The sequence below is a fragment of the Trachypithecus francoisi genome, unplaced genomic scaffold (assembly GCF_009764315.1).
Source record: "Trachypithecus francoisi isolate TF-2019V2 unplaced genomic scaffold, Tfra_2.0 Lachesis_group12, whole genome shotgun sequence".
Classification (NCBI taxonomy): domain Eukaryota; kingdom Metazoa; phylum Chordata; class Mammalia; order Primates; family Cercopithecidae; genus Trachypithecus; species Trachypithecus francoisi.
The window spans coordinates 72,124,914-72,145,116 of NW_022681457.1; the positions used below are offsets into that span (position 1 = coordinate 72,124,914).

General features: G+C 41.4%; 2 protein-coding genes across 6 annotated transcripts in view; both read right to left on the reverse strand.

Annotated features, from left to right (window-relative positions):
* The window catches only part of ZFYVE9 (zinc finger FYVE-type containing 9), a 208,383-nt gene that overhangs the window by 95,809 nt on the left and 92,371 nt on the right, over nt 1-20,203 (reverse strand). The window lies entirely within an intron of this gene.
* On the reverse strand, nt 7,003-7,743 carry LOC117092589 (anaphase-promoting complex subunit 10-like; the record flags this gene model as incomplete). Its single annotated transcript, XM_033226380.1, has 1 exon — nt 7,003-7,743. A coding segment is annotated over one exon (543 nt), but the record flags the coding sequence as incomplete, so codon positions are not given.

Consider the following 20,203-nt stretch of genomic DNA (forward strand, 5'->3'; position numbering starts at 1 on the left):
ATTTTAAGTGTCCATTACAGAAAAGGTTAAAGAGATCTCTAATTCAGACTTTCAATATTATATCCAAGTGAGGCTGTACAAACAAAAAGTTGTAACACCAGAATTGGAATAAAACAACATTCATCACAGAACTTTAAAAATGTTTGCAATTCATGTAGTCAGAAATTACTTCCTTTAATGTACTATGAATTAATTTTTATGTATTCGAAACTGTCTTCTAAACAGCACATGTATATTGCATTAAATGTTTTATGTGTAGGTTAAAAAGTGTAAATTTATCATAAAAAGCAATTAAAATATATCCCTATATTTTGTAATCATGTTCTGACCATTCCATTCTTTTTTTTTTTTTTGAGATGGAGTCTCACTCTGTTGCCAGGCTGGAGTGCAGTGGCCCAATCTCCGCTCACTGCAACCTCTGCCTCCAGAGTTCAAGCAGATTCTCCTGCCTCAGCCACACAAATAGCTGGGATTACAGGCGCACGCCACCACACCCAGTTAATTTTTGTTATTTTTAGTAGATACGATGTTTCACCATGTTGGCCAAGCTGGTCTCGATCGCCTGAACTCGTGATCTGCCTGCCACAGCCTTCCAAAGTGTCCATTCATTTTTAAAACTTTTTATTATACAAATTTTCAACCACACAGAAGTACACATAACAGTGTAATAAACCCCGTGCCCATTACACAGTTTCAACACTTGTTTTATTATTTATTTATTTATTTATTTATTTATTTATTTTATACAGAGTCTTGCTCTGTCGTCCAGACTGGAGTGCAGTGGCCCAATCTCGGCTCATTGCAAGCTCTGCCTTCCGGGTTCACGCCGTTCTCCTGCCTCAGCCTCCTGAGTAGCTGGGACTACAGACGCCCGCCACCACGCCCGGCTAATTTTTTGTATTTTTAATAGAGATGGGGTTTCGCCATGTTAGCCAGGATGGTCTCGATCTCCTGATCTCGTGATCCGCCTGCCTTGGCCTCCCAAAGTGCTGGGATAACATTTATTAAAACGAATTCCTACCTACTTCTCCCTATCCGATCACCCTGAAGTAAACCTCAGATATCATTTCATCTTTAAACATTTCAATATATATCTTGAAACATAAAAAAAAAATTTTTTTTTTGAGATGGAGTCTCTGTCGCCCAGGCTGGAGTGCAGTGGTGCGATCTCTGCTCACTGCAACCTCTACCTCCCGGGTTCAAGTCATTATCCTGCCTCAGCCTCCCACACAGCTGGGACTACAGGCGCCCGGCACCATGCCCAGCTAATTTTTCTATTTTTAGTAGATAAAGGGTTTCACCATGTTGGCCAGGATGGTCTCGATCTCTTGACCTCGTGATCCGCCCACCTCGGCCTCCCAAAGTGCTGGGATTACAGGCCCGAGCCACCACGCCCAGCCATAGATATATATATATATATTTTTTTTTTTTTTTTTTTTTTTTTTGAGGCGGAGTCTCGCTTTGTCGCCCGGACTGGAGTGCAGTGGCCGGATCTCAGCTCACTGCAAGCTCCGCCTCCCGGGTTTACACCATTCTCCTGCCTCAGCCTCCCAAGTAGCTGGGACTACAGGCGCCTGCCACCTCGCCCGGCTAGTTTTTTTTTTTTGTATTTTTAGTAGAGACGGGGTTTCACCGTGTTAGCCAGGATGGTCTCGATCTCCTGACCTCGTGATCCGCCCGTCAAGATGGAGTCTTGCTCTGTAGCCCGGGCTGGAGTGCAGTGGCCGGATCTCAGCTCACTGCAAGCTCCACCTCCCAGGTTTACGCCATTCTCCTGCCTCAGCCTCCCATGTAGCTGGGACTATAGGCGCCTGCCACCTCGCCCAACTAGTTTTTTGTATTTTTTAGTAGAGGTGGGGTTTCACCGTGTTAGCCAGGATGGTCTCAATCTCCTGACCTCGTGATCCGCCCATCTCGGCCTCCCAAAGTGCTGGGATTACAAGCTTGAGCCACCGCGCCCGGCCAGAAATATTTTTTAAACATAACCATGTCACTTCCATACCTTAACCAAACAACAATTTCTTTTCCTTCCTTCCTTTTTTTTTTTTGGAGATAGTCTTACTCTGTCGCCCAGACTGGAGTGCAGTGGCCATGGTCTCGGCTCACTGAAACCTCTGCCTCCCGGGTTAAAGAGACTGCCTCAGCCTCCCGAGCAGCTGAGACTACAGGCACATGCCAATAAGCCTGACTTATATTTGTATTTTTAGTAGAGACGGGGTTTCACCATGTTGGCCACATTGGTCTCAAACTCCTGACCTCAAGTGATCTGCCTGCCTTTGGCTTCCCAAAGTTAAAGGATTACAAGCGTGAGCCACTGCGCCTAGCCAGTTTTGGTTGTTTTTTTTTTGGTTTTGGTTTTGTTTTTTTTTTTGAGACAAAGTCTCACTCTGCTGCCCAGGCTGGAGCGCAGTGACGCAATCTCAGCTCACTGCAACCTCCGCCTCTGGGTTCAAGCAATTCTCCTGCCTCAGTCTCCCAAGTAGCTGGGACTACAGGCATGTGCCACCACGCCCAGCTAATTTTTTGTATTTTTAGTAGAGACGGGTTTCACCATCTCGGCCAGGATGGTCTTGATCTCTTGACCTCGTGATCCGCCCACCTTGGCCGCCCAAAGCGCTGGATTACAGGTGTGAGCCAACACACCAGGCACAATTTCTTTTTTCTTTTTTCTTTTTTTTTTTTTGAGATGGAGTCTCACTCTTTCTGCCCAGGCTGGAGTGCACCGGCACGATCTCAGCTCACTGCAATCTCTGCCTCCTGGGTTCAAGTGATTCTCCTGCTTCAGCCTCCCAAGTAGCTGGGATTACAGATGCCCACCACCATGCCCCGCTATTTTGTAATTTTAGTAGAGATGGGGTTTCACCATGTTTGGGCAGGCTGGTCTCGAATTCCTGACCTCAGGTGATCCACCCGCCTCTGCCTCCCAAAGTGCTGGGCTTACACGCGTGAGCCACAGTGCCCGGCCCAGCACAATTTCTTAATAACATGAAATGTCCACTGTTCACATTTTCGCTAGTAATATTTTTGACACAATTTTAATCAATACATTATTTTTTCTTTTTTTTTTCTTTTTTTTTTTTTTTAGAGTCAGGGTCGGCCAGGTGCGGTGGCTCACGCCTATAATCCCAACACTTTGGGAGGCTGAGGTGGGTGGATCACCAAAGTCAAGAGTTCGAGACCAGCCTAGCCAACATGGTGAAACCCCATTTGTACAAAAATACAAAAATTAGCCGGGCATGATGGCGGGTGCCTGTAATTCCAGCAACTCAGGAGGCTGGGGTGGAAGAATCACTTGAACCCAGGAGGCAGAGATTGCAGTGAGCCGAGATAGTGCCACTGCACTCCAGCCTGGGTGACAGAGCAAGATTCCATCTCAAAAAAAAAAAAAAAAAAAAAAAAGGCCGGGCGCGGTGGCTCAAGCCTGTAATCCCAGCACTTTGGGAGGCCGAGACGGGCGGATCACGAGGTCAGGAGATCGAGACCATCCTGGCTAACACGGTGAAACCCCGTCTCTACTAAAAAATACAAAAATTAGCCGGGCGAGGTGGCAGGCGCCTGTAGTCCCAGCTACTCGGGAGGCTGAGGCAGGAGAATGGCGTAAACCCTGGAGGCGGAGCTTGCAGTGAGCTGAGATCCGGCCATTGCACTCCAGCCTGGGCGGCAGAGCGAGACTCCGTCTCAAAAAAAAAAAAAAAAAAAAAAAGTCAGGGTCTCGCCCTGTCTCCTAGGCTACAGTGCAGTCACACAATTACAGCTCACTATAGCCTCAAACTCCTGGGCTCATGCGATCCTCCCACTTCAGCCTCCTGAACAGCTGGGAGGCACATGCCACGATACCCATTTAACTTTTATTTTGTGGGTTGGGGGCTGTCACTATATTACCGAGGATGGTCTTGAACTCCCGGCCTCAAGCCGTCTTCTCACCTTGGCCTTCCAAAGTGCTGGGATTACAAACGTGAGCCACCATGGCTGGCCTTATTTCATGCTTGAACCAGGCTTCATTTAAATAAGGACCATACACTGTGGTTGGTGAATGTGACACAAGTCTCTTTTATTATATAGGTTCCCTTCAAACAAGTTTTTTTTTTTTTTTTTTTTTTTTTTGAGACGGAGTCTCGCTCTGTCACCCAAGCTGGAGTGCACTGGCCAGATCTCAGCTCACTGCAAGCTCCGCCTCCCGGGTTCACGCCATTCTCCTGCCTCAGCCTCCCGTGTAGCTGGGACTACAGACGCCCGCCACCTCACCCAGCTAGTTTTTTGCATTTTTTAGTAGAGACGGGGTTTCACCGTGTTAGCCAGGATGGTCTCGATCTCCTGACCTTGTGATCCGCCCGCCTCGGCCTCCCAAAGTGCTGGGATTACAGGCTTGAGCCACCGCGCCCAGCCAAAACAACTTTTTTTGAAGACACTGAGCCATTTATCCTGTACTGCCCCACAGTCTGGCAGTTCTGATTGCTACCTGCGGCACTGTTTAATGTATTTCTTTAACTATGTAGCTCCTATAAACTGACTGTTAAATTTAGAAATGTGACTAGATTCTATCTGACTCTTTTGGCAAGACTGCTTCATAGAGCCTACACTGTTTTTAATGGAATCAATGCTAATGGAATCAGTGCTAAGAAGCACTATATTCTACAATCTCAACACTTTGGGAGGCTGAGGTGGGAGGATCATCTGAGGCCAAGAGTTCAAAACTAGCCTGAGAAACATAGCGAGATCCCATCTCTATTATTGTTAAAAAATAAAAATTACCCACCAAGCACAGCTGCAACGTAAAAATAAATAATAAAAATTAAATTTTAAAAATGAACCACTATAAGAGTTGAAAAGGAAAGAAAAAGAGGCCGGGTATGGCAGCTCACAAGTGTAATCCCAGAACTTTGGGAGGCCAAGGCAGGCGGATCACCTAAGGTCAGGTGTTCGAGATCAGCCTGGCCAAAATGGTGAAACCCCATCTCCACTAAAAAGATAAAAATTTGCTGAGCGTGGTGGCACATGCCTGTAATCCCAGCTACTCGGGAGGCTGAGGCAGAATTGCTTGAACCTGGGAAGGGAAGCGGAGGTTGCAGTGAGCTGAGGTTGTGCCACCTGCAACAAGAGCAAAACTGTCTCAAAAAAGAAAGAAAGAAAAAAAAAAAGAGCCAGGCGTAGTGGTTCACGCCTGTAATCCTAGCACTTTGGGAAGCTGACACAGACAGATCACAAGGTCAGGAGTTCAAGACCAGCCTGACCAACATGGTGAAACCCCATCTCTACTAAAAATACAAAAATTAGCCAGGCGTGGTGGTGGCGCATGCCTATTATCTCAGCTACTCGGGAGGCTGAGGCAGGAGAATCACTTGAACCCGGGAGGTGGAGGTTGTAGTGAGCCAAGATCACGCCATTGCACTCCAGCCTGGATGTCAGAGCATGACTCCGAAAGAAAAGGAAAGGAAAAGGAAAAGGGAAAAGAAAAAGGAAAAGAGGGTATAATAGCTCAAACTCAATGAATTAAAATTATTATTATTTTTGAGTCGGAGTCTCTCTGTTACCCAGGCTGGAGTGCAGTGACACGATCTTGGCTCACTGCTACCTCCCAAATAACTGGGACTACAGGTACACACTGCAATGTCCACCTTATTTTGGTATTTTTAATAAAGATGGAGGTTTGCCACATTGCCCAAGCTAGTCTTGAACTCCTGACCTCAGGTGATCCACCTGCCTCGGCCTCCCAAAGTGCTGGGATTACAGGCATAAGCCACTGCGTCCAGCCTAAAATTCCTTTTTTTTTTTTTGAGATGGAGTTTTGCTCTTGTTGCCCAGGCTGGAGGCTGGAGTGCAATGGCACCATCTCGGCTCACTGCAACCTCCGCCTCCCAGGTTCAAGCGACTCTCCTGCCTCAGCCCCCCGAGTAGCTGGGATTACAGGCATGTGCCACCATGCCCGGCTAATTTTGTATTTTTAATAGAGTGAGGGTTTCTCCATGTTGGTCAGGCTGGTCTTCAAACTCCTGACCTCTGGTGATCCGCCTGCCTTGGCCTCCCGAACTGCTGGGATTACAGGCATGAGTCACCGCACCTGGCCCTAAAATTACTTTTTAAAAGTATGTTTCCTTCAGACATATCTGTTTTTATGCCCAAGAATAATTTAATGGTAAACAAAGCATAAGCTTGTATTCTAACTCTATTCATATGCCATCATGAGCATTTTTCATACTACCTTGTAATAATTTTTAATGGCTGAAGCAAATGTATGTATTATATTTACTGTATTTAACTTACCAGTAACCTTTTTTTTTTTTTTTTGAGACAGGGTCTCTTTTATCACCCAGGCTGAAGTGTACTGGCACAATCATGGCTTACAGCAGCCTTGACCTCCTGGGTTCAAGTGCCTCCCAACTCAGCCTCCCAAGTAGCTGGGACTACATCGTCTATGCCCTACCATATCCAGCTATTTTTTAATTTTTAGCAGAGATGGTATGTTGCCCAGGGTGGTCTCGAACTCCTGAGTTCGAGGAATCCTTCCACCTCAGCATCCCAAGTAGCTAGGACTACAGGCGTGTACCACCACAACCAGCTATTTTTTAATTTTTAGTAGAGATGAGGTCTCACTATGTTGCCTGGGCTGATCTCGAACTCCTGAGCTCAAGAGATCCTCCCACCTTGGCCTCCCAAAGTGCTGAGATTACAGGAGTGAGCCACCACACCTGGCCCATTATCCAATTTTGGACACAAATTACTTTAAATGTATTTGCTATTCTAGTTTAGTAACACTAAAATACACATCTCTTTGTTTACTGCACTTGTTTTAAGAATTATTTACTCAAAAAAGGAATCATTAGCTCAAAAAATTGGAACATATATCCCCCTTTTATTGGCAGAGATGAGGTCTTGCCATGTTGCCCACACTGCTCTTGAACTCCTAGGCTCAAGCGATCTGCCTGCCTCGGCCTCCCAGAGTTCTGGGATTACAGGTGTGAGCCACCACGCCCAGCTACAGATGGCTTTTTTTTTTTTTTTTAGTAATGTAAAATATGTGAGCTTTATTACATGTTAAAGAAAGATAATATGACCCAAATTTACCAAAGTTACAATAAAATATTTTTAAACATATACAACATTGCAAATAACTGATGCTTTTTTCAATAAAGGTACCTGATATACTATTTAAAGACAGGATAAAACAAAGATACGTTTAATGACTTCCATATCATTTTAAAGTCATCTTATTGAACAACACATCATGAAATCTATAGTTGTATATCTAGGAAATTTACCAATGGCACTCTCTTCTACCGGTGTGTATATTTTAATTTGTCTCATATGAGTGTCTCTTCCATTTTGATGACTGGCTAGAACAACAATCTGTATCATGAATGCATGAGTTGGCTTCCTATGATTATCAGTTAAGGGAATGTGAATCCAGTCACTTGGTTCCACCAATTCAAGTTGCCGAATTTCTTGAAGGTTGTGAAAATTATTTCCTACTTTGGCTGAGATTTTGCTTGGAGTATAGCTTTCATCATATTTGTAGTCTGCATAAATACATAATGTCTTAACTGTTGTTTTTCTTCTGAACTGGATGTTCACTAAATAAGGCTGGGAGCCATCTGACTGCCAATAAGATTCTAGATTGTCATCTTGTAACTGATCCACTCCAAATTCTGGTTTGCAAGATGAGAGTGACCAAAAAGCCTGTGACCCAGTGTCCCATACTGTTCCAGTCCTTTCCAACTGCTTAGGGTCAGCACCAGGAGAGGTTTGGTGTGGTCAGTTTTTAAATATTCTGGCTGCTTGCCAAAACTCAGGTTCTCAGGATCTCCAGCAGCTCTGTGCCACTCCCATTTGGCTTCCTAGGACAGCCTGGGTTCCCCAGTGACCCACATGTGGCTTTTTAAATGTATAAATATAACAGCGTCAATTTCACCAGCATTGAATACTATCAACATTTTCTATTTTTTGTTATATAAGCATAAAATTTTAATTTCTACCTTAGTGTCTAGTAAATTAAAATATTTCTCCATTGTTTACCAACCCACCTAAACATCTTTTTGCTCATTTATATATTGAAAATGTGATGGTTTTAACTAATGTAGATGCTGTAAATAATAAAGATACTTTGCCAGTTGACATTCTATAACCAAATTCTGATTTGTTCCACCAGAGAGAGCATTGATTTAAGACTCAATATAAAACAATAATATAAACTCTGTGTTTTTCTTTCTTTTGTCACCTACCTAGACTGGAGTGCAGTGGTATGAGCACAGCTCACTGCAGTCTCAACCACCCTGGGCTCAGGTGATCCTCCTGAGCAGCTGGGACCACAGGCACATGCCACCATGCCCAGGCTGGTCTAGAATTCCTAGGCTCAAGTCATCTGCCTGCCTTGGCCTCCCAAAGTGCTGGGATTACAGGCGTGAGCCACCACACCAAGATTGTTTTTCAAATAATTCTCTTCTTTAAAAAAATTATAATCCGGTGGTTTGTGCTTGCCATCGGTGGCTGTGTCAGTCTCTGGTAAAGGTGTGTCACTGTTGGCCGCAACCTCTGGGCTGGAATGAGCCATGCTCCTGGTGCAGCAGGGAGCCTAGCCATGGCCAGTACAGTGGTAGCAGTCGGACTGACCATTGCTGCTGCAGGATATGCCGGCTATTATGTTTTACAACCCATAAGGCATGTAGTACCTCAAGTAAAACAAATTTTTCGGCCAGGCATGGTGGCTCATGCCTATAATCCCAGCACTTTGGGAGGCTGAGGTGGGCGGATCATGAGGTCAGGAGATCGAGACCATCCTGGCTAACATGGTGAAACTCCGTCTGTACTAAAAATACAAAAAATTAGCCAGGTGTGGTGGCACACGCCTGTAGTCCCAGCTACTTGGGAGGCTGGTGAGCCAAGACTGCACTACTGCACTCCAGCCTGGGCGACAGAGCGAGACTCTGTCTCAAACAAAACTAAACAAAACAGAACAAAAAACCCCAAAACAAACAAACAACAACAAAAAACCAAATTTTTCAAAGTCTACCAAAATCTGCCTTCGGTGGAGGCTATTACAGAGGTGTGTTTGAACCCGAAATGACAAAATGGAAAGTAGCATTAATAGTAGCTGTAAGCACTACTGCCAATAAAGAGAAAATAAGAGGTGCTCATTGACAAATTACGCTCTTAAATCATCCAGGTATATCTTCTTCTATCATAACCAAAAATCAATGGAGCAAATGATTTGCTAGAATGTCAAACTAAAAAATAAAGTAAACGTATGAATTTTAAGTTCATATTACTTTATGTATATGAGTACCATTTTTTTGTAATAAAATGCCTCAGCGCTACAATAAAAATTGACCTAGATTAAATGGATAAATTTCCAGAAACACAACATCTACCAAGACTGAATCAGTAATAAACAGAAAATCTGAATAAACCTATAACTAGTGGGGAGATCGAATCAGTAATCAAAAACTTCTCAACAAAGAAAAGTCCTAGATTAGATGATTTTGCTGGTAAATTCTACCAAACATTTAAAGAACACCAATCCTTCTCAAACTCTTCCAAAAAACTGAAGAGGAGGAAACACTTCCTAACTCACTCTATGAAGCCAGCACTATCTCAATACCAAAACAAGGCAAACATATTATAAGAAAACTACAGACCAATATTCTGTATGAATGTATATTGATACAAAAATCCTCAAGTAATTAATAGCAAATTAAATTGAACATATTAATAGAATTATACACCATAACCAAGTGATATTTATTACTGGAATGCAAGGATAATTCAACATATGAAAATCAATTAATGTAATCACATTACCTGAACAAAATGAAACAAAAAACCCCAAATGATCATCTCAATTCATACAGAAAAAGCATTTAACAAAATTCAACACTTTCATGATTTAAAAAACCTTAAAACAATCCTAGTAACAGAAGTAAATTATCTCAGCATAATAAAGGCCATATATTAAAAATCCAGAGCCAACATCATATACACTGGTAAAAGACTGAAAGCTAGTCCGGCCAACATGGTGAAACCCCATCTCTACTAAAAATACAAAAATTAGCCAGGCATGGTGGCATGTGCCTGTAATCCCAGCTACTCAGGAGGCTGAGGTAGAAGAATCGCTTGAACCTGGGAGGCAGAGGTTGCAGTGAGCCGAGATCGCGCCACTGCACTCCAGCCTGGGTGACAGAGTGAGACTCCATCTAAAAAAAAACCCAAAAAACAAACAAACAAACAAAGAACGACTGAAAGCTGGCCAAGCATGGTGACTCACACCTGTAATCCTAGCACTTTGGGAGGCCAAAACAGGCAGATCGCTTGAGCCTAGGCGTTCAGAACCAGCCTGGGCAACACAGTAGACCTCATGTCTACTAAAAAATTTTAAAAATTACTCAGGTGTGGTGGTTCACACCTGTTAGTCCCAGCGACTCAAGAGGCTGAGGTTGGAAGATATCTTGAGCCCAGGAGGCTGAGGATGCAGTGAGGTGAGATGGTGGCAGTGCACTCAAGTCTGGGTGACAGAGTGAGACCCTGTCTCAAAAAAAAAGACTGAAAGAACTTTTGCTTTGAGATAGAAAAAAGATAAGGTTATGTACTTTTGCCATGTCTATTTAACATAGTATTGGAAATTTAGCCAGAGCAATTAAAAATAAATAAAAGACATCCAAATTGGAAAGGAAAAGGTAAAATTATCTCTGTATACTGACAACATATGCTACATTCAGTAAACCTCAAAGATTCCCCGCAAACTAACACACAAAAACTGTTAGAGCTAATAAATGTGGCAAAGTTTCAGGATACAAAATCAACAAAAAAGTCAGTTGCATTTCTACATACTAATAATGAATTATCCAAAAAAGAAATTAAGGAAACAATTCCATTTACAATAGCAACAAAAAGAATAAAATACCCAGAAATTAACTTAACCAAGGAGGTAAAATACTTGTACAGCGAAAACTACAAAAGACAAAATATTGCCAAAAGAAATTAAAGAACATATAAATAAATGGAAAAACATCCCATGTTCATGGACTAGAAGACGTATTATTAAGATGTCAACAATGCCCAAAGTGATCTACAGATTCAATGCAATCTGTATCAAAACCCCAACTATATTTTCTGCAGAAACAGAAAAATGCTTCTTAAATTCAAACTGAATCTCAAGGGATCCAGAATAGCCAAAATAATCTTGACAAACAACAACCCGAGAGGACTCTCATTCCGTGGTTTCAAAACTTACTACGAAGCTATGGTAATGAAAACCATGTGGTACTGACATTAAAGACAGACATAAAGACCAATGGAATAGAAAAAAGCCTAGAAATAAACTCTCACTTATATGGTCCAATAAGTTTTGACAAGAGTGCCAGAACCACTCCATAGGAACAGAACAGTCTTTCCAACAAGTGGTACTGAGAAAACCAGATACCCACATTCAAAAAAATAAATCTAAGCTAATACTATACATGAAAAATTAATTCAAAATGGATCAAAGACCTAAACACAAGCACTAAAACTGCAAAACACTTAGAAGAAAACATAAGGGAAAGACTTCATGACATCAAATTTGGAGATGATTTCTTTGATATGACACCAAAAGCACAACAAAAGAAAATGTAAGTTGGAGTTCATCAAAATTAAAAACTTTGGTGCATCAAAGGACAACATAGTGAAAAACCCAAGAATGAGAGAAAATATCTGCAAATCATTTATGTGATAGGAGACTGATATCCAGAATTATATATAAAGAGCTCTAAAACTCAACAACAGAAAAGACAACCCAATTTAAAAATGGGCAAAAGACCTGAATAGACATTTCTCCAGAGATATATAGAGACAAGTACATGAAAACATGCTCAACATCACTAATCATTAGAGAAATACAAACCAAAACCACAGTGAGATACCACTTCACACCTATTAATATGGCTATTATCAAAACAATAGAAAACAAGTGTTGACAAGTATATTAGTCCATTTTCACATTGTTATGAAGAACTACTGGAGACTAGATAATTTATGAAGAAAAGGGATTTCACTCACAGTTCCACAGACTTAACAGGGAGCATGACTGGAAGGCCCCAGGAAACTGACAATCACGTCAAAAGGCAAAGGGGAAGCAAGCACATCTTACCATCGTGGAGCAGGAGAGAGAGAGCATGAAAGTGCCACACTTTCAAACAACCAGATCTCATGAGAACTCACTATTAAGAGAACAGCAAGGGGGAAATCTGCCCCCACTATTCAGTCACCTCCTACCAGGCCCCTCCCCCAACACATGGGGATTACAATTCGGATGAGATTTGGGTGGGGACACAGAGCCAAACCGTATCAACGAAGATGTGGGAAACTGGAACTCTTGTGAATAGTTGGTGGGAATGGAAAATTGTGCAACTGCAGTGGAAAAAGAATATGGTGCTTAATCAAAAAATTAAACACAGGACTACCATACAATCCAGCAATTCTACTTCTGGGTATATACACAAAGAACTGAAAGCAGGGACTCAAATAGATACTTGTATACCCATGTTCATAGTAGCATTATTGGTAATAGCCAAGAGGTGAAAACAAGTGAAGTGTCCATTGATGGATAAATGAATTAACAAAATGTGGTACATACATACAATGAAATATTCAGAGTTATAAAGGAATGAAACTCTGATACACACTATGTGATGATTGGTATTAGGTGTCAACTTGACTGGACTGAGGAATGCCAAGATGGCTAGTATTGCTTCTGGGTGTGTCCGTGAGGGTACTGCCAGAGGAGACTGATATTTAAGTCAGTGGACTGGGAGAGGAAGACCCACTCTCAATGGGGGTGGGCACCATCCAATCAGCTGCCAGTGCACGAAAACAAAGCAGGCAGAAGAAGCAAAGATAAGCCTGCTTGCTGAGTCTTCTGGCTTGCTTTCTCTTTTTCCTTATCAGATGCTTATATCCCCTCCTCCTGCACATGTACATCAGACTCCAGGTTCTTTGGGCTCTGGATTCTGAGACTTGCACTAGCAGCCTCCTGGGGGCTCTCAGGCCTTGGGCCTCAGATTGAGGGCTGCACTGTTGGTTTCCCTGCTTTTGAGGCTTTCAAACTTGGGCTGAGCCATACCACTAGCTTCTCTTTCCCCAGCTTGCCAATAGATTATTGTGGGAATTCACCTTCTAACCATGTAAGCTGATTCTCCCTAATAAATTCTTGTATATACACATATATCCTACCTATTAAAGTCATATATATCATATACCATATATATCACATATATATGATATATATATCTCCATATCCTATTGGTTCTGTCCTTCTGACTAATACATGCTACAACATGGATGAAATGTGAAGATAGACACAGAGGTACAAACATTGTGTAACCCCTCTTATATGAGGTACCTAGAATAGTGAAATTCATACAGAGAGTAGAATAGCAGTCACCAGGCATCAGGGGCAAGGAAAGATGGAAAGTTATTAAGTTTGAGATGATAAAAATGGCCGGGCATGGTGGCTCATGGTTGTAATCCCACCGCTTTGGGAGGCCGAGGCGAGCAGATCACCTGAGGTCAGGAGTTTGAGACCAGCCTGACTAACATGGCAAAACCCCGTCTCTACTAAAAATACAAAAATTAGCCAGATGTGGGGGTGGGTACTTGTAATTCCAACTACTCAGGAGGCTGAGGCAGAAGAATCACTTGAACCCAGAAGGCGGAGGTTGCAGTGAGCCAAGATCACGCCATTGCACTCCAGCCTGGGCAATGAGGCGAGACTCTGTCTCAAAAAAAACAAAAAGTTCTGGAGATAGTTGTTATGGTTGTACAACAATGTGAATGCATTTAATGCCACTGAACCATACACCTTCAAACCCATATACACTGGTAAATTTTATGTTATGCATATTTTACCACAATAAAAAATTATGACTAGTATTTAGAGATGGCTTTCAGGAGAAGAGATGCAAAATACAAAAAATAGCATGAACTCAGTGCAAACATTTTCTAGCTACATGTGCTTTATTCCACTTTGCACCTAAGTTAACTGTGAATAACATTTGGTACTGAGCGAGGGCCTACTACCTTTCTGCTTCCCAAGGAGCCCAACCAGTGGCCATGTTTTAAAACCAAAGGAAGCCAGGAGCAGTGGCTCACACATATAATCCTAACACTTGGGGAGGCTGAAGTGAAGACGATCCATTGACCCCAGGACTTCAAGACCAGCCTAGGCAACATTAATTTTTTTTTAAAAATCAGTGGCTGGGTGCAGTGGCTCACGCCTGTAATCCCAACACTTTGGGAGGCCAAGGTGGGTGGATAACCTGAGGTCAGGAGCTCGAGACCAGCCTGGCCAACATGATGAAACTCTGTCTCTACTAAAAATACAAAAAATTAGTCAGGTGTGGTGGGAGGCGCCTGTAATCCCTGCTACTTAGGACGCTGAGGCAGGAGAATTGCTTGAACTCAGTAGGCAAAGGTTGCAGTGAGCTAAGATCTTGCTACTGCACTCCAGGCTGGGCAACAAGAGTAAAACTCCATCTCACGAAAAAAAAAAAAAAAAAAGAAATTAGTTACGCGTGGTGGCACATGCTTGTTGATGCTTGTTGCCCCAGCTACCCAGGAGGCTGAGGTGGGAGGATTGCTTGACCTTGGAAGGTCACGGTTGCAGTGAGCCATGATTATGCCACTGCACTCCAGCCTGGGCAACAGAGCAAGAGTTTGTCTCAAAAATAAATAAATAAATAAAACAAAACAGGATAAAAAAAATCCTTAAGAAAACTGATCTCTGAAGTTATTGTCTTAATGTGCTACTAATACAGATTTTCTGTATTCACACCTAAATTCTCAAATGTTAAACAAACATGACTTCAACTCAAGTTACCCAAAAATAAACTGCAACTAATTTAGCAACTATTCAAAATAAGAAATTTATATCTAATAAAATAAATATTAGACATTTTTCATCTTTCTCTTTGAAACAGTATTTAAGGAATTTGTTTTAAAAATTATGCCATAAAGGCCAGGCATGGTGGCTCACACCTATAATCCCAGCACTTTGGGAGGCCGAGGCTGATGTATTGCTTGAGCCCAGGAGTTTTGAGACCAGCCCAGGCAACACGGCGAAATCCCGTCTCTACAAAAAAATACAAAAATTACCTGGGTGTGGTGGTGTGTGCCTGTAGTCCCAGCTACTCAGGAGGCTGAGGTGGGATAATTGCCTGGGCCCAGGAAGTAGAGGCTGCAGTGAGTTGAGATTGCATCACTGCACTTCAGCCTGTGTGACAGAGTGAGACCCTGTCTCCAAAAATTAAAAATAAAAATTATGGTGTAAATGCAGACATTCCTCTCAGAAATGCAAAGAAAATAACATAAAAATCACCATAAGGAAACCTATTTATTTTTAATCTCTCAACTTTATTTACGGGAAAGAGCATGAGTTATACAGTTAGCAAGACTGCTTCAGAGTTCTACCATATCAGTTTCTTCAATGTTAATTAGGGATACCATCATCTATCTCATAGGTTTACCAGGAAGATTAAATTAGATAAAGCAGAGTAGGCACACAACAAATGCCAGCTCCCTTTTGTTTCTAGAAGTCAAAGTCCCTGAGTTTGAATCCTAACTCCACTTACCAGCTGTGTGATTTTGAACAAGTTACTAAATCTTTCTAGGCCTATTTTGTCACTTGTAAATGTGGATTGTAACAGTAGCTACTTCCTAGGGTTGTTATGTGTATTAAATAAAGCCTATACGTCTGGATTTAGAAAAGCACCTGGCAAATGATAAACAATAAATATTAGTATGTCATTCTCCTCACAACCACCACCACCACCACAATCTTTCTGCTTCCCACTGCAGAGCATCTGCAGCTTTGTAACTGTTCATTTCTCATTTCATATCTTTAAGTCATCTACAGAAACATGAATGGTATGTTTTACCAGGAGGCCCATTCTTTTCCTTTTTTTTTTTTTTCTGCTTCTCTTTAGTAAAAAACAGAATACCACACAGTAAGTAAATGCTCACTGAATGAAAGAACAAATAATATGTCATAAATTTTTTTTTGTTTTGAGACAGAGTCTCGCTCTGTCACCCAGGCTGGAGTGCAGTGGTGTGATCTCAATCTTGGCTCACTGCAACCTCCGCCTCCTGGGTTCAAACAATTCTTGTGCCTCAGCCTCCCAAGTAGCTGGGATTACAGCTGCCTGCCACCACACCCGGCTAATTTTTGTATTTTTAGTAGAGATGGGATTTCACCATATTGGCCAGGCTGGTCTCAAGCTCATGATCTCAAGCTATCCACCTGCCTCAGCCTCCCAAAGTGCTGAGATTATAGGCGTGAGCCACTGCATCTGGCTAAATTTTTAATTTTTTTAAAAAAGAACAAATAAATGGAAATAGGTGGACAGGTAGCAGCACAGACTGGTCCTACAGAACTTTTCTTGCTTCTCCAACCTAAAATGCTTGTATTGCAAAGATAATATAACAATCTCACCATATCTCCAAGGACAAATACTGATTCTAACCCACTAAGTCAGGACTGGACTGGATTATTTTTTAATTCATCTAATAAATATCTACTGACTGAAAGTCAGTAAACTGACTGAAAGTTTGATGCCAAGCACAAAGGGCTCTTGAAATTTCAATTCACTGTTAGGCTTTACTTTCCCTCTCCAATGTAACTATCTCACTGTCCTCAAACCTTCATCATCTATCCCTATTTCACCCTTCACAATGTTTATATTTTCTATATGAAGTATGAGCCAATCAGTTGTAAATTTCTTCATGCTCTCACCACTAACTTCATAAACCAACCTCTGTCTGGCCCTACCCACTGAAGAGCAAATCCTCAACATGTTGTAGATCCCATCCCTTTGGCTTTCTCAAGGATTTTTCTCTTCCTTTGTTCAATCCTCCCTTTCTCCTAAAACTTCTTTTCTAGAGGATCACCCATACCACTATATAAAGACAACAGTATTTCCCATCCTCAAAAAGGCATCCATAACCACCATCTCCATCTAATAATTGCTACAATTTTTTTCTGTTTTCATGGCAAAAGTTCTTCAAAAAGCCATCTCCACTTCCTCCCTTCATATTCCACTTTCAATGCATTCCCATCTGGCTTCTGTATCCATTGCTCCACTCAATCAGCTTTTTTCAACGACACTGTTATAGCCAAGTCCAATGGTCCCTTTCCTAACCATATCTTACTGACAGTATTTTATATAGGTGATAACCCCTTTCACAAACTACATTCCTCTTTTGACTTCCAAGAGACCATATTTTCCTGGTTTTCTATTTATTTACCTCTCTGCTCACTCCTTGGCAACTGGTACTGGGTCCTCCTCTGCTTGACCTCAAGGGCTCAGCCCTGAGTCCATTCTCTTCCCTTGGTAATCTCACCCATTCCCATGGCTTCCCATTGTGCTCCTTATATGACCTGCAAAGCTCGACATCATCTATTCCTTAAGTTCCTCATCAGCATTTTTTTTTTTTAATGGAGATGGGGTCTCAGCTCTGTCACTCTGGCTGGAGTACAGTGGCTATTCGCAGGCATGATCAGCATTTTTCTTCCTGCAGCATTTTTCTCTCTGTTCTTTGAAGAACTGACTCCTCAACCTTGATGTGTCATCTATGTCACTTCTCAGATGCCTTCTTCTCATACCTTCGTCTCCCACCCCCATTTTTTATATTATCCCTCCTTATCTCCCTCATAGCCCTTGCCACAAGTCATGCTTTTTTGTTTTGTTTTGTTTTTGTCACTGGCCTACTCTTTACATACCATGAGGGTAAGCAGCACAACATCATTGATATAAACTTGGCACCCAGCACAGCGACAGACAAATAACAGGCACTCCGTGTTTGCTGAATTAATCAATGATCTGGGACTCATTTACTCACTCATTAACAAACATTTATTGAGTACTTCATAAGTGCCAGGTATTTGTGCTGGATGCTGAATACAAAAACAAATCAGAGGCAATCTCAAGATCTTTACAACCTAATGAGGAACAAAGACAAAGACAATACTGTGTGATAAGTGCTATGACAGTCAGGGTGAGACCACTTTTAACCAATACAGCCTTTTGGAGAGTGTGTAACGGAAAATATTTCCCTGGGTTCAGCTTCACTAGAACCCATTAATCTAAATGTTGGTCCTGTTTTTTCATGCCAGATGGCTAAAATCACATCAATTACAAGGCAAGACAAATTTTCATGCAAAGTATGAGGGAAACTGTAAAACTGACATGTAATATTTTAAGCAGCTACTTACTACTCTCATATCTATTCGCTCCCATCAGTATACAAGTAAATAAAAAAACTAGGGAAAGAAACATTTTGGTTTGAATCTGTTCTTAAGTAGGAACAATACATATGACTAATTTAAAAATATTTTCCAAAGTTCTTACACCCATTATATCTAAATTTGATACCATCATCTAAAGATTGAAGGCACTGGATTAAAAAAAAAAAGTACTGCTGCGTTAAGAAATAGTATTCATTTATTTTTTAATTCATCTAACAAATATCTACTGAGCACCCACAAGCTCTAGGGCTGAGGATACAGCAACAATCAAGGCAGAAAAAATCCTTACCCTCATGGAGCTTGGAACTGAATTGCAAAAACAAATAATAAACTAAGATAAGATATAAATGAAATCATAATTAGAAAGTCAGTAGATTGGCCGGGCACAGTGGCTCATGTCTGTAATCCCAGCACTTTGGGAGGCCAAGGCAAGTGGATCACTTGAGGTCAGGAGCTCCAGGCCAGCCTGGCCAACATAGTGAAACCCCTGATCTCTACTAAAAATACAAAAATTAGCCAGGTGTGGTGGCACATGCCTGTGGTCCCAGCTACTAAGGAGGCTGAGGCAGGAGAATTACCTGAGCCCAGGAGGCAGAGGTTGCAGTGAACTGAGATCACAAGAGATCATGCCACATGCTCCAGCCTGGGCAACAGAGACTCTGTCTCTCAAAAAAAAAAAAAAAAAAAAAAGATTCCCATGAGATCATAAATTCCAATTTACATACCTCTGAATCCCCAATACCTACCCTAGAACCTTTTATATATTAGACACAATATATGCTTGTTGCAGTAAAGGGAATATAGCTATAAATGCTAAGTAATTACTACATATGCTTAATTTCTACTGAAATGGAACAAACTTCCCTCTTTTCAATATATAACATTATTTTACAAAATCACATCGCTTGGGGTATTTTTCTAGCTGCATTCCCAGCATAATCCAATTAATATCTATGTTTATAAGCCCTTTGCTTCTGAAAAGCTCAAGGATTTTTACAGATATTATCTCATTAATACTTATAACATCTCTAAGGTAAATGAGGGAAAAAGATGAAATTATGAATCCATAATCCACATGAATCAATGAATTCATAAATTCCACAAATTCCACTCAGCAAAAATTCCAACCATTTTGCAATTTGTGATGCATTTTGTGCATCATTTTCTTTCTGAATCCACCTAAGGTACCTATTTACTCATTGTAACTGGATGTGCTGCCCTTTACCAAAAATGTTTTCATTATTTACTTAAGAAAGCAAAAATTTCAGAAAGTATCACAGTAAGCAAAATACAGAACAACGTAAGAATGATGAATTTAATCTCCAAATAGTATTTCAGCTAACAAGAAGACTGGAAAATATTTAGGAATTAGACACATCATTTTCTTCAAACTTTAGCAATCAGAGACCAACAGCCCAGTGTCAGCTTTAGCTTCTTTCTGCTCCCGGTAATTTGGTTCTTTTGTGCTAGGATTTTCTAGTAAACCTTAGTGACTGCCCATCTAGGAACCATTTTCCTCCTCTTTTTTTAAAATAAATTTTATTATATACATTTAAGGTATACAACATGATGTGATGAGATACATCCAGAAAGTAAAAAGGTTACTATAGTAAAGCAAATTAACCTATCTATTGTCTCACATAGTTACCCGTTTTTGTGGCAAGAGGAACTAAACTCTACTCATTTAGCACGAATCCCAAATAAAGTATAATTTTATTCTGCAGAGTCCTCATGTTGTAGATTACACGTCTAGACTTACTCATCCTACATACCACTACTTTCCCTTCTCCTTTGTTAACAGAATCCCACCTTTACTCAGCCCCAGGAGATAAATCATGATTGATTAGATAATCCCAATCCCCTTTGCCTATAATTGTCATGGTCTAAAACTGGCCAGTAAATTGAAGGAAGTTGCTGGAGGTCCCTTCCTCCCTGATA